Source organism: Pristis pectinata, chromosome 38, assembly GCF_009764475.1.
Source record: "Pristis pectinata isolate sPriPec2 chromosome 38, sPriPec2.1.pri, whole genome shotgun sequence".
NCBI lineage: Eukaryota > Metazoa > Chordata > Chondrichthyes > Rhinopristiformes > Pristidae > Pristis > Pristis pectinata.
This window is the reverse complement of record NC_067441.1, coordinates 4,977,732-4,991,273: the sequence shown is the minus strand read 5'-3', so window position 1 is coordinate 4,991,273 and position 13,542 is coordinate 4,977,732. Positions and strand designations below refer to the sequence as shown.

At 40.3% G+C, this 13,542-nt stretch overlaps 1 protein-coding gene across 2 annotated transcripts; it reads right to left on the bottom strand.

Moving 5' to 3' along the window:
• Positions 1 to 712: 712 nt before the first annotated feature.
• LOC127586893 (centromere protein F-like) lies at positions 713 to 12,325 on the bottom strand. Of its 2 annotated transcripts, none has more exons than XM_052044907.1 (4): positions 11,288 to 12,325; positions 7,356 to 7,524; positions 5,851 to 6,363; positions 713 to 4,691 (listed from the first exon to the last, which is right to left on the bottom strand). In XM_052044907.1, the coding sequence occupies exons 1-4, from the start codon at positions 12,323 to 12,325 to the stop codon at positions 4,585 to 4,587; spliced, it is 1,827 nt and encodes a 608-aa protein (XP_051900867.1). In that variant the 3' UTR covers positions 713 to 4,584. The 2 variants fall into 2 exon arrangements, with proteins under 2 accessions (XP_051900867.1, XP_051900868.1); XM_052044908.1 differs by having other exon boundaries at positions 5,851 to 6,255.
• Positions 12,326 to 13,542: the final 1,217 nt, after the last annotated feature.

Genomic DNA, 13,542 nt, shown 5'->3' with positions numbered 1-13,542 from the left:
TGGCAAGAGCACCAAATTGCTGGCTCATTCAAGAGAATAAGCAAGTAAAAATTGGCAAGTAGAATTACTAGTTAATTTTCATAGCTGGTATTAAACTCAATTAAAGCTGGTCTTTCTGCTATGGCATTTAACAGGAAGTTCTGTGGTAAAGATATCCTTTTCTGCTACACAGCTCCCAAAGGGGCCCCATATAGCTTAGCTAGCTGTCGAGAGATGTTGTTCGCCATCATTCCTAGGTTGTGAACAACAACCCTCACTCCTCTATAATTCATGCAAAAACAGATCAATGGGGGTGGGGTAAGGAGGTCTGGAAAAGGAGATAAAAATAAACCTTGATGGATAAGCCAGCTATCAAAATGAAATGGTCACTTGGCAATCAGCATTCAGTAGTCATCTCTCAGATAAAAGAGGGATACTTGTAGAAGAGACATCAGAATCATTGCCTTTTTAAATTTTGAGGCAGTGTAAAACAAAATCATCATAACAGAAACCATTCATTACTTATAAATGACTTGAAAGATAAATAGAAGCAGTGAGTCATACAGTCCTTTGAGCCTCTTTTGCCATTCAATCAGATCATGGCTGATCCTCTACCTCAAGTCCATGTTCCTCCCCAATCCTTGTAACCACAAAACATCACACACTTGTTCACAAGATGCATTGCAATGCCATGCAAATTTATTTCTTTCAAAAATATCAATGATGCCCACTGAAGGGCCAGCAGTCCATGAGTTTAATACAAGGTGCTAATAGGAAATAGTCTGAACAATTGAGAGCAAAGAAAACTTTTCAAAGACCCTCTGAGGTACATCCAATAGAATCACTCCCACATGGTCAATTTTTTGTTGCAGATTACATTCAACAATTGAACATGTAGGACATCTGCTTACGCAACTGATTAAAAGTGTTGAAATTAAGGATTAAAGGAAGCATTAATTCGGAACTTGTACCTCAGAGACTTCAATAAAACCCCAGTTAAAAGCAGCCAGATCTCACTGGTTATCCCTGGCATTGGCCCACACAGCCAGCAAAAGCAAAATGGGATGAGTTCAATGCCAATGACACTAATGTTGTATCAGTACCACTAGCAATTGTGGTGAAAGCGACAGAGACTATTAAAAATATTATGGCCCTGAGAACATCAAAACCAACATAGAACTCCAGGCATTCATTTGGCACCAATTTGTCATTGGTAAAGCAGCTAGGGACCTCCTAACTTAAAAAAAAAAGCTGCACAAACACATGTCACTTCACAAAGGAGGTAGTGAAACTTAGTGTAAGAAATAGTTCTCCCAATTCATGAGCATTCCAATAAATATAATGACTGTTCAGTAATTTTCAGAGACAGCTGGTTGGAACGCCCCTCAGCTGCAGAATGAATACCAACGAAGATGGCAAGCAAGAAAGGAATACATCTTTCCCTCCAGAAAGATGCATTCCGGATTCCTCTCATCGTAATGATTCTTTGATTAAGATAGATTGAGATGGAAAGGTGGTAAGAGGCTTATCTGGAACTAAAATCGCCACAGTAATGTTGGCCCAAATGCCCTGTCTCTATCCTGTATTAATATAATGATTTGGCTGTGGTTGAATTACCTTAAAACAATGGATAACCCAAGAAAGTCAACAATTGATGGAAAGAATGCTTGATGGCCTTGCCATATCCTAAACAAGTATTTAATTGAAGCAGGAATTATCCAACTTCAAATTGGACAGAAGATCATGAGTTGTGCTTAGTTGTGTTCAAACAACACTTCAGATATAGCTACCTTTCACAAATGGCATATGAAGTGCAACCTCTTCACCGCACAAGCAACCAACATATGGTGTACGCTTACACAGGAGCTATCAACACCATACAATGAAGCAACTTCTGATACCATCAAAAGGACTGCCAAGCTTGAGATTCAATATATTGCTGGTTCCTTCAAATCTTAAGAAAAATTAAGTAAATTATCAGTACATTGATACCTTGCATTACATACATATGATCCCAAGAACAAGAGCACCACTGGAATTAGTGTTAAAATGATTATTATAGAATCCTATATGGAGGGTGTTATTGATAGCACTGCTGCACCAGGAACCTGGCACAAACCCAACAATGATTCACCCTACTGCTCCATGCAGAGAGGCTGCCCAGTAAGCTTGTTACCATCCAGAAATCTCCAGGCTAGGGGACAGCTGTACAAATAAAGTAAGGTGGAGACAGTGGCTTCTGTCACAACTGGAGGTGATGAGAGAAACTGTGGGATCTGGGTGGTGCGTCAACACATAGAGCAGGTACTCCAATCTCCAGCAACACCCCAAACTTACATGCTGATTAGGGTGCATGCCTGAGCCCCATATCTCAGCACCAAGAAGCCACACCAATCTCTGGCCTGCTCAACACCAGCCTTCACCTTTTGGTGGTGATCAATGCCAATGGGGTATAGGGATGTGCATCAGGTTGCAGGGATTTGCTCCAGGTGCTTGGCATAGCAGCACACAGCCTGAGTGGATGGGATTTTTAAAGTACAGTGGGCATTTACCTCTCAGTATTTCGGACTGGAGGACCAAGAGTGCGGCAAAGATTTACTGCTCTGTAGGATATGATACCCTCATTCATCCACACTCTGAATGGAATAATAATTAAATCCACTTTTGCACTTAACCAGCAACGGACATCACAAAAATATCATTTCCAATAGCCCAGTGTCAATTTAACAAATTTAACAATTTAACAAAACTGGATCTATTACCATCCCAGTAATGGGTAGCTGTTATGATCGTGTTGTCACCATAAACTAGGTTTATATTAAGTCATTACACTGTGCTTGAGACATCTCCAGGCTGATTTGCTTGCTTTCATGGAAGAGTGTCTTTATGTTGTGGTAAATCATGACACCTGCTGGTTGTTGAGCTCAGACAGGAATTACTAGGGTGAAGTCTGCTCAAGATCCCACAGACTTCTCCAACCAGGGAACGTTGCAATTCTGGTAATTAATTACATCAAAGGAACAAAACACTGACTCAGAATCAGTACCAATGAACATTATAGTGTGCAATGAATAAGCTCTCTCTGCAAAAAGACTGACAATAAATTGGAGCATTTTAAAAAAAACAAATTGTTTCTTTCTCGAGAATGAGGTGTAACATGACAACTGCATCACACAGGAGTATCTGATTTATTTGCAGATTTCATCTGTGGGGCTGTTTACCATAAATCTGAAGTATCAAGAGCAGCATGTGTCCTTTAGTACATTTTCAGCATAGGGTAATAGAACTATAATGAAAGCAATAATATTTGAGAACAAATTGGCTTTGGCATATAATACATTACTCCACCCATACAACAAATATTTTGAACATGTCAAGTCTGTATGCAATGGCTATCAAATAAGAAATATAGAAGTGGTTTCACATTTGACAAAATTCCAAAGAAAATGTGATCAATAAATAAAATCTTTAAACAAGATCCCAACACCTATTTTATAAATAATAAACACACTTCTGGAAATTGGTTAAACAAACATATGAAGCCCCATAAAGGCAATAAAATTCAATATTCTCTATTGTAACCATATCTCAAAATATAATGTGGCCTTATTATTGACAAGATCAACAGAATGAACTGATTTAAATACCTGTAACCAATGTGAATTGGTGAGACTTGCTAAAACAGCAGTAAAATGCTTCAAAAATCAGAGAACGGTTACAGCACGGGCCATTCGCCCCATTACGTCTGTGCTTGTTCTCTAGCAGACCAACTCACTAATTCTATTCCCTGTAGCTTTCCAAATTTTCCTCATCATACTTTTATCGAATTCCCTCTTTTAGGCCGCACTGGAACCTGCCACAAGCATATATGTAGCCAGTTAAATTACAATTAAAACAATACAGAACAGGGTGAGGGGAAAAACACAGAGGCAACAAAGAAAGATATGCACTGTTATTTTTAAAGGGTGAAGTCTTTTCTCTATTTCAACTCCATCTCTGCCATGGCTCCCCACCAACTTCCCAAGGATGGGGGTGGATTGTGGAGAGCCAGAGGGTGAGGAAGTCTGCTTATACCACTCTGTCAGAGGATGCAATGGGTATTTTTAGGATTAATTTGCCTTACATGCGAAGAAAGCCTACCTCTTCTTGATGCTTCACATAATAGCGTGACAAAAATTGACGGGATCACAATGTCCAGCACTGTACCTGATGTAATCACTGCAAGAGGCACAGGCACCTCTATACAAAGTGCTGCAGCTAAAAGATCAATTTTAATAAAAATCAAAAAAATCTCAAATTAATTGAGATTGCACAAAGGAGCTTAAACATCAGGAACAAAACCAACATTAACCCATGTCGAGTCGATAGTTGTGCAAGTTCAATTATGATGCTTTAGACCGAAAGAGACTCAGGAACCCGAGCCTCCATTATAAATCATCTATTGAAAGATACAAATCTATTGATCTTATCCAAAGAAGAAACTTCAAACAGATTCCTAAGAGTATCACGAAACATACTTTGGATGGAAGCTTTCCAATTCCACCAGGTACGGCCCATTGTTTTGTTCCCATTCACTTGCTACCATCATTGTCTGATTCCCTGAAGTTAGTCAGGGAGCCCTTCCTCCTGTTGCTGAGGACAAAATGCGGAATTTAGAATTCCTCGCCGTAGGACGTGTGGGCAGAAAGACCCAGAAGGAATGTCTGCAAAGCCTGAGGACAGAGAAGGCGATATCAGAATTGTATGGATTTTCCACAGGTAAGAATAAAAAACCATTATAGCCTGAAATTACTTAACTTTTTTAAAAAAAAAAGCAGGTTCAGAGTCGAATTTCCATTTGTCACAATTAGTCAAACTAGATTAAACAAAACCCAGAAATTTTCAGAGCAAAAGCTGACGTGTAAGATTTTAAACTGGAGATTATGCAAATTAAAGAATGGAACCCAGGTGTTAACTAATCAACTATGTATTAAGTGCCCAACTTCCTTTGCTACTTGAGTTTTGCAGGGGCTATTTAACATAATTTCATAAATCAACGTGATATTCCCTGACAGATGTCAATATGCTGTATGATTTTCTTTTCTCAATTATTCTTTGTTTCAGAGTGGTAGGAGTTGCCCACAGGTTATATAAGGTTGTTGCAGTGTTTGATGGGAAAGTGTGAAGGAACCTCACTCCTCTTCTGACCTGTCCCGCCCTGGGTGTGTTTTAGTGAACAATGAGTACAGACTATTCTTGGGGACTGGCAGCACCTGCTCCATGTGTTGACAGGCCACCTAGATCCAGTGGTCTCACTCATCACCTTCTGGTGGAAGCTGCTGTCTTCCTCTCAGTGGAAATGAGTTGTTTCCAGTAAAGGGCTTGGGAGGACTTTGCAGCCAAAACAGAGAGAGTGGGAGAGCAGCAGCTTCCCTACGTAAAACAGGTGGTGCTGATACAAACCTGTGTCATATGGAATAGGAGCTGCTAACCCCATCAATGGCCCACACTCACTATACCGGCCAGGGTGCAGCCCCATGTCCCACATCTGAGCACTGACCAGCCAACACCATTCACTCTGGCCCACTCAAGAGTAGCCCCTGCAGGGAGAATCTCTACACTGAGCTATGGGTCGATTCGTTGCTGGATTCGCACCAGCTTCCAGCACTACAGCATTGAGAGGACAGGGATTTGCGACAGGTTCCCAGTATACCACTGCTGACAGTAACACACCTAAAACATGCTATAATGACCCTCTTTAGCACTGATCGTTAGTGCTCTGGTTCCTGGCAATGCACACTGAGCACAAAGTGAGATACCAGTTTCCGAGACCAGATTGTGTTTGCCTTGGGCCACTGGATTTCAGAACAAGTTAACTGCATGACCACCCACCTTTCTGCACTACATCAGGTAGTCCATATGGCTCATATTCCGTTTCATCAAATGCCACGGATAAATGATGCCGGAATTGACGGCTTCTCCGTATTCTTGCAGCGAGTTCTGCTGGGTTGATTTTCATTGCAAGTTCTGCAGGGTTCAACCTTGCTGAGGCATCTGGAAGTTGACTGCTATAATTTGATCTCTGGCTGGTTTCAGTCTGGTCCTGTTCAACTTTCTCAACTAAATGATCAACCATCTGCTGTCCAGTGACTGCCACCCCATCATTAGTCAGGGACTCTGGTTCACAATCTGCATCCATCTCTTGGTTCTCAGGTTCAGCCAGATCATTAGGCAACTGGGTAGTTGTGGACCACGTATTGTTGGTCATCTCTAGTTCTTGGTGTTGATTCAGTAAATCTGTATAGTCAAGAAGATTCCGATCAACTTCTTTACTTTTCTCCTGCACAGCTTGTTTCAAAGCCTCCAGGTCAGCACGCATCTTTCTTGCTGTGATCTGTGCAGTGGCTTAAAGAAATACATGTTAATGTTTTTTTTCTGTCAAATCATATAATTGGTGCTAAATTCTCACAGGAATGAGTTAATGGAAGTTCTATATTGGTCATTTTCCCCTTGTTTTCTAATTTCCACCAGAGATAGGAAAGACAAGGTCCATGTGAGAATTTCCCAAATTAGAGTTAGATTAAATTACTGGACTGGTAATCCAGGTTTGGATCGACAATTTAGAAAATGCTACCAAACAATGTAAATTGCGACATTCGAAATCCAGAATGCATTCAGTTAAATACCTCAGCCTCAATAATTTAAACTCGGCACAAATCAACAAACACTACCTGCTTCAAAAACAGTTACAAAAATTAAAATCAGCACAATTTATAGAATCTTTAGATGAAATAAATCTGATTGTGATTGATTAGCTGTCCACAGCAAACAGAAATTGGTTTGGCAGTGAAACAGGAGATGAGGACTCTTCCGCTACCTACATTCCAAAAGAATGAAAACCTACATACAATACTTTAGAGGATTCTCCAGTCTAAAGGAGAGCCTAGCTTTCTGCCAAGGAACTCTGGGCTTGTTGAGGGACCATTCTTCAAGTGGCAGCCCAGTAAGCAAGTCTTTTGAAGCTTTTTTTTTGGCCAGGCAGGTAGCAAGCCAGGGACAACACCTGTATTTTTCACCCAAAGATTATAGTGAGGAACAAGCATCTTGTCTTTTTTTTTTTGCTCTGTTGCTAGGAAACAACAGGGAAATTGTGTCATAATTACTGCATTAGCTAAACCAGCTAACTAGGCTAAGACTGAACAGAATGTCAGCCTAGCTGTTCAGATTAGTGCTTTTACATATTAATATATCAAAGAACCCCATTTAATTAAAAAAATCTATTTCTGAAATCCTGGCATTAATCTCTTAACACAATTTCACTGAAAGCCTTTCAGCACAATTTGTCTACCTCAATGTTGATGATTAGTAATATTTTCCATAGCTAATTCAAATGATACCTTGCTGATGGTTATTTGTTGGAAGGAGATCATCATGAAGGCCTCTCTGCTGTAGACAATCCGTGGGCACCTCCTTATCTGCAGATGGACTCTCCCACTGCTTCAACTTGCCCTGCAGATAAATTTTCTCTTTATTCAGCTCAGCTGCTGTATTCTGTAGATGCTCCACCTGCAAATAGCATTTCAGCAAGTGATAAATGTGGACCTATTTCAGAGCCTATGTAAATAACCTTGTTTTGGATGTTTGAGTATTAACTGCAATGCAAAAGCAGCAACTTGAAGTGTATTTATTGAAATTCTGATTTAGTGACTAAATGCTTCTAAAAAATTGTTCATTAGCTTGAGACCCATTTCCAAAGTTTAAAAAAATAGCCCTAATATAAATCTCCAGAAAGGAAACATGGCTTGACGGGTGAGGGTTAAGTGTTTCAGCTGGTGAATAGAACACCATTGAGACCAATACAACAGAGTCAGCCATGCAAATGCTGCTTTGGCCCTAAATAAAAAAAATGAAAATACTGGAAGCATTAAGCAGATCAGGCAGCAACTGTGGAATTAGTATTGAGCCAGAGACACTTCGATAGTTCAAAGGGTCTTGGACCTGACACGTTAATTTTGTTTCCCTTACCAGAGATGCTGCCTGACCTGCTGAATATTTCTGACATTTTCTGTTTTATTTCATATTTCCAGCATCTGCAATTTTTTTTTTTTTTTATCGCTTTTGCCCAGTTAGCAGTGCTCAACAGCAAAGAAACAATACAGCACAACAATAATGTCACTGTTACAGGTCCCGATTGCAAACCACCTGGAAAATACAACTGGAACAGGTACACAATCAATTTATATAGCAATCAATCAAAATATCTTGTTGATATGATCTTGGCTTGCACGTACATGTATCTTGCTAGATACACAGAGCATTACCAGCTGCAATGGGACCACATGAGAAAAGGTTCAACTAGAGTGTTCAAGAAAGATGAATGGAATAGAAAGATAGAGGTGGCAAACTTAATTAGCTTTTGAGCATAAAAGATTAAATTCTAAATTTTGTCTCTGCCATTTTCACATTAGAAATAACTTGCTCCAGTCTGTGAAATAAGAGCATTCTACCTGTGACGAGTGGTATGCCACAGAGATTGGTGCTGGGTCCGTTGTTGTTTATCATCTACAGTATATTAATGATTTAGATGATAACGTGGTAAACTGGATCAGTAAACGTGTGGACGACACCAAGATTGGGGGCATGGTGGACAGTGAGGAAGGCTATCAAAGCTTGCAAAGTGATCTGGACCAGCTGGGAAAATGGGCTAAAAAATGGCAGATGGAATTTGATGCACTTTGGGAGGACAAATCAGGGTAAGACTTGCACAGTGAATGGTCGGGCACGGAGGTGTGCGGTAGAACAAAGGCACCTGGGAATACAGATCCATAATTCCTTGGAAGTGGCATTGCAGGCAGATAGTGTCATGAGAGAGCTTTTGGCACATTGGCCTTCATAAATCAGGGCATCAAGTACAGGAGTTGGGATGTTATGTTGAAGTTGTATAAAATGTTGGTGAGGCCAAATTTAAACTATTGTGTGCTGTTCTGGTCACCTACCTACAAGAAAGGAATCAATAAGCTTGAAAGAGCGCAGAGACAAGTTACAAAGATGTTGCTGGGACTCGAGGACCCGAGTTACAGGGATAGATTGAATAGGTTAGGACTTTATTCCCTGGAGCACATGACAAGGGAGATCTTATAGAAGTATACAAAATTATGAGTATAAATGGGGTGAATGCATGCAGGCTTTTTCCTCTCAGGTTGGGTGAGACTGGAACTAGAGGTCATAGGTTTTAGGGTGAAAGGTGAAATATTTAAGGGAATCTGAGAGGGAACTACTTCACTCAAAGGGTGGTGCGAGTTTCACCACTCTTAAAGATAACCTTCACATCTTCTTTTTCACATCCCCTTTGTATCTTTTGCCCAGAATGTTAAACCCGTGAGTCCTGCTCTTGAACAATCAACTCATGGAAGACCTTGTTTCTATTTATCAAAACCAGTCACAGGCTCGTGTACCTTTGTCAAATCTCCTCTCACCTTCTTTGTTCCAAGGACAAATATCACAGTGAACCTATTCTTTCTAGGGACTTCACATTCTTCCTAAAGTGTAGTGACCAGGATTGGACATAATCAGCTGCAGACTAACTAGTGTCTTATAAAGGTTCAACACAACAGTCCTGTTCTTGTACTTCAAACCTTCATTAATGAAGCCTGGGATCTTAGCAAACCACTTTATGAATCACTCTCTTAATGTGCCCTGCCACTTTCATGTATATGGATTCTGTAATTTAACTATTACTTCTATGCAGGTGGGTGGTAGGATATTCAGGTGGACACAATGTGCAGGTGAGAGAGAATAAGATTGATGAGGTTGTGCTGAGAGCCAGCCGAATGAGAAATGCAAAACTGTTGTAATGCAGGCACACCATAAACTTCCAGAAAGGGCAATGTTATGAATAGCCCGAATTTGCAGTGGTAATGATGATAAAACTAGTAATGTTATTCGTCATACTCCATTAAAATGACAGTGACTTCAGATTTCCTCAAATGCATAGTTTAATGGAAAAATCCCAAAGTTGCTGTCAGTGATTCACTGCTCCTCTATGCAGTTTTCTACTTTCAGCCTGTTCCACCAGAATCAACTGAAATCACTTTAAACTGACACAAATCACAACTATTTATGGAAATATCCTGAACATCCAAAGCTTCACTGCACTAAGTGGCATCTGACGCTGTAATTATTGATTTCCAAACTGCCTGCCCCCAAGAAGATAACTGCATGTTAGAATTCTCTCATAAGAAAAAGTAAGGAATTTGAAAACTGAATTTTGAAAATCATGTCACCTTGTACTTTAACTGTACCTTTATGTTCCAATCTTTATTTCACCATCAATAGTATCTCTAAAAAGTTAATTAATAGTTGTGCTTTTCCCTTCATGACTTGCTGTGAGAATTTTTCATTTGCCAGACTGCTCATTACACCTGCTGGATACCAAGGATTTAAATTGATCCCTGATAACAGCAGGCATTGCAATAGAAGTTCTTGCCACAGAGATTCTTTGACCTTGAAGAAAGCACCCTACAAAGATCTGTTACTAGAGCTGTTCTTTTGTCAACATCATTGAAAAGGTCTGGACCAATTTGTTTCAACAAGGTTGAAACACAAGGACAGTTATCCTTTAACTAAGGATAAACATTGGTTAGGGTACAGGGAGCATTTCCCCAAGCTTTTGGATTATGGGATCTTCTATGTTCAATTGTAAGGGCAAATATCTGGTTTAACTCATATGGGAAAGGTAAACATGACAGTGCAGCACCCCTCAGTGCAAACTAAAAAATCTTGAATGTAGATACAAAATTCAAAAATATCAAAATTTAATTTATTTTCTGTGGCAAGATCTCAGGCCTGGACCACCTGCCATCAGCTCAAAGACCCTCACATCCCAATTCGTACCCCGATCTGGAACTGTACTCACAGCTTCGTCCTTGGGAAGTGTAAACCAATGATGGTGCTTGATTTTAGATCTGCCTGATCACTAACAGATCTCAAGACAACCAGGATGGTAAAGAGACTATCATTATGCAGGACAATGTTGATCACTCAACCAACATATTGAGCAATCGCCATTATCACACTGTCATAAGGAACATGCTTGAAGCGAATTGTCTGCTCCACTGCCAAAATATACTTCATCAGTTCGTAAAGCTCCTTGGCATGTCTTAATGTTAAGATAAATACAAATACCTTTCTTTAAGCAATCTGGTATTAGAGAGAGAGAGATACCTTTTTTTAAATAACAGATGTATCTACGATTGCAGTTATATACTTGCAGATAGACACATCCTTAGGAAAAGGGAAGAAATGAGGAGACATGAAGCACTATAGATACCTGATTCTGCAGAACAGACTTTTCAGAGTGGGCTTGCTCCAATTCCTGCTGAAGCTGCCTTTGTGAATGCTTTGCATTTTCAGCTGCATCTTTCAATGCCCTGCGTTCTCCTTCCAGTGTCTCAATGTGGTTTTGCAATTCACGCACAGAGCCCCGTAAGGAATGTAGTTCCACCTGGCTACCTTCTTTCTGAGTTTCTAAGGTAGCAACATCTTCTAAAACTTTCTGCTTCCATTCCTGCAATGCCTCCAGCTCCTCCTGAAGGCATTTTTGCTTGTAAGTACTCACTTTAAGTTGAGCTTCACTGGATTGGATGTCAGTCACCAAGTTCTCTTTCTCAAATTGTAAGTCACTGGCTGCTTTCTGCACTCTTTGAACTTCCAAACTAAGCTGTTCCTTTTTTTGTTCCAGAACTGTGCATCTTTCATTTAGGCAGCTTAACTGCTCATTCAGAGTGTGAACCTCTCCCTGACTCAGTTCATTCATATCTGTATTTTCCTTTTTCAAAACATTCAAGTCTTCATTCAATTTGTGATTCACCCCTTTCACTTCTTCAGTAAACTCGTCCACTGACTTTTCTTCTAAAGTAGGAACATTAGTCTGGGTGTCAGCATTTTCTACTGTTCTCTCCTTTATAGGTGTTTCAGTTTCAGATTGGGCCACCTCATCATGAATGACTGTCAATCCTTCTTCCAATTCACCAACCTTTAAGTGTGAACTGTCAGAACATCTGACGTGTTGCCTATTCTGCACTGCATCACAGCCAAGTTCCTTAGGGTACCATTGGCTCTCAATGTCCTGCTTCACTTGGGCAACAGTCTGCCACGCAGAATTAAGCGTGGAGGTCATCCCTGGTTTTCCTTGGGGAACTTCTGTAGGTAGAATAGAACTTGCCTTTTGCTCATTTGGTACAACCAACTTATCAGTAAACACATTTTTATAATAAATGACTTCTACATCTTTGATTTGTTGCTGTTTTTCAACAACCTCTTTCATTTCTAGTACATTTTGCAAGGCAGGGCTATTCAGCAAGGGCATCTTTGGTTCCTCATACTGATTATAGCAGGATGGGATCACTTCAGTCACCTGGTCCTGGATTAGCAGCAGTGAATTATCTAACACATTTTCATGGTGACCAGGCTCTAATCTTTGTACTGTTTCAGGTTCTGATTTTTGTGCATCTTCATCAGCAACTTGAACCGAGAAAGATGGCTTGCCTAACCCCAACGTTTCTATTGACAATGAGCTGCTATTTTCACATGCACTTTGGTTGGCTTGAGAAATCTGTCCACAGCTCTGTTCCAGCACAGCTCCCTTGAGGGGCTCGCATAATTTCCTTGGATGTCTCTGTAACAGTCTTCAAGTTAGCTTTCAAGTCATGATTTTCCTGATAAAGGCATGACAAGGTTTTTTAAAGCACTCTGTAGACGTCCATTTAAGACCTCAATGGTGTGGTCCTTCTCTCCAGGCTCAAGAGAAGACCCTCAATGTTCTTGCTTTGGGTTTCCAGAGCCACTGTTAACTGCTGCGTCTCTCTGTGAATCCTGGACTGTAGATTATCAAACATATCTTGGGCCTGTCTTTTGGCTTCTCCTTCTTCCTCCTTTTCTCTGGTCAATTCATCGCATTTTTGCTGTAGTTCGGTCAAATGTTTCTGATGTTCTTGCAACTGGTCATTAAACTCAGGACTGTTCAAGTACTTTGCGCTTTAGGCATTCTAGGAAAAGTTCTTGACTATTGTTCACATTGTCAGCTCCCTCATCTCCTTTCATGATTTCCATTAAACAAATTTTCTCCTCATCGAGTTTGTGTTCCATCTCTTCTCTTGGGTCACAACTCAAATGACTTGAGAGTACTGAAGATATGTGATTGAGCTCAAGGCTTTGAGCATCTTTATGCTTAAAATACTCCAGTAAATCTCTGTTTTCTTCATTAACAGCCCCATCATTTGCCTTTATGATCTCTTCAATGCAACTCTTTTCACCTTTAAGATCTACAATTTGTTGTTCAAGCTGTTGTATTTTCTTAGATGCAGCATTTTGCAGAATCTGAATTTCATCATTTGACCCCACGTGACCACCTCTGGATCTTGATAGTTGGGAGAATTTTCTGCATTCGACCTCCAGCATCTTATTGGTCTCTTGCAATTTTACCACAAGAACCCTCTCTTGCTCCAGCTCCTTTTCCAGTGCACTAATTTGCTCGGTCTGAAGAGCGGCCAGTGCACTCGAGTGTTCGGCCTCCGTGGCACATCT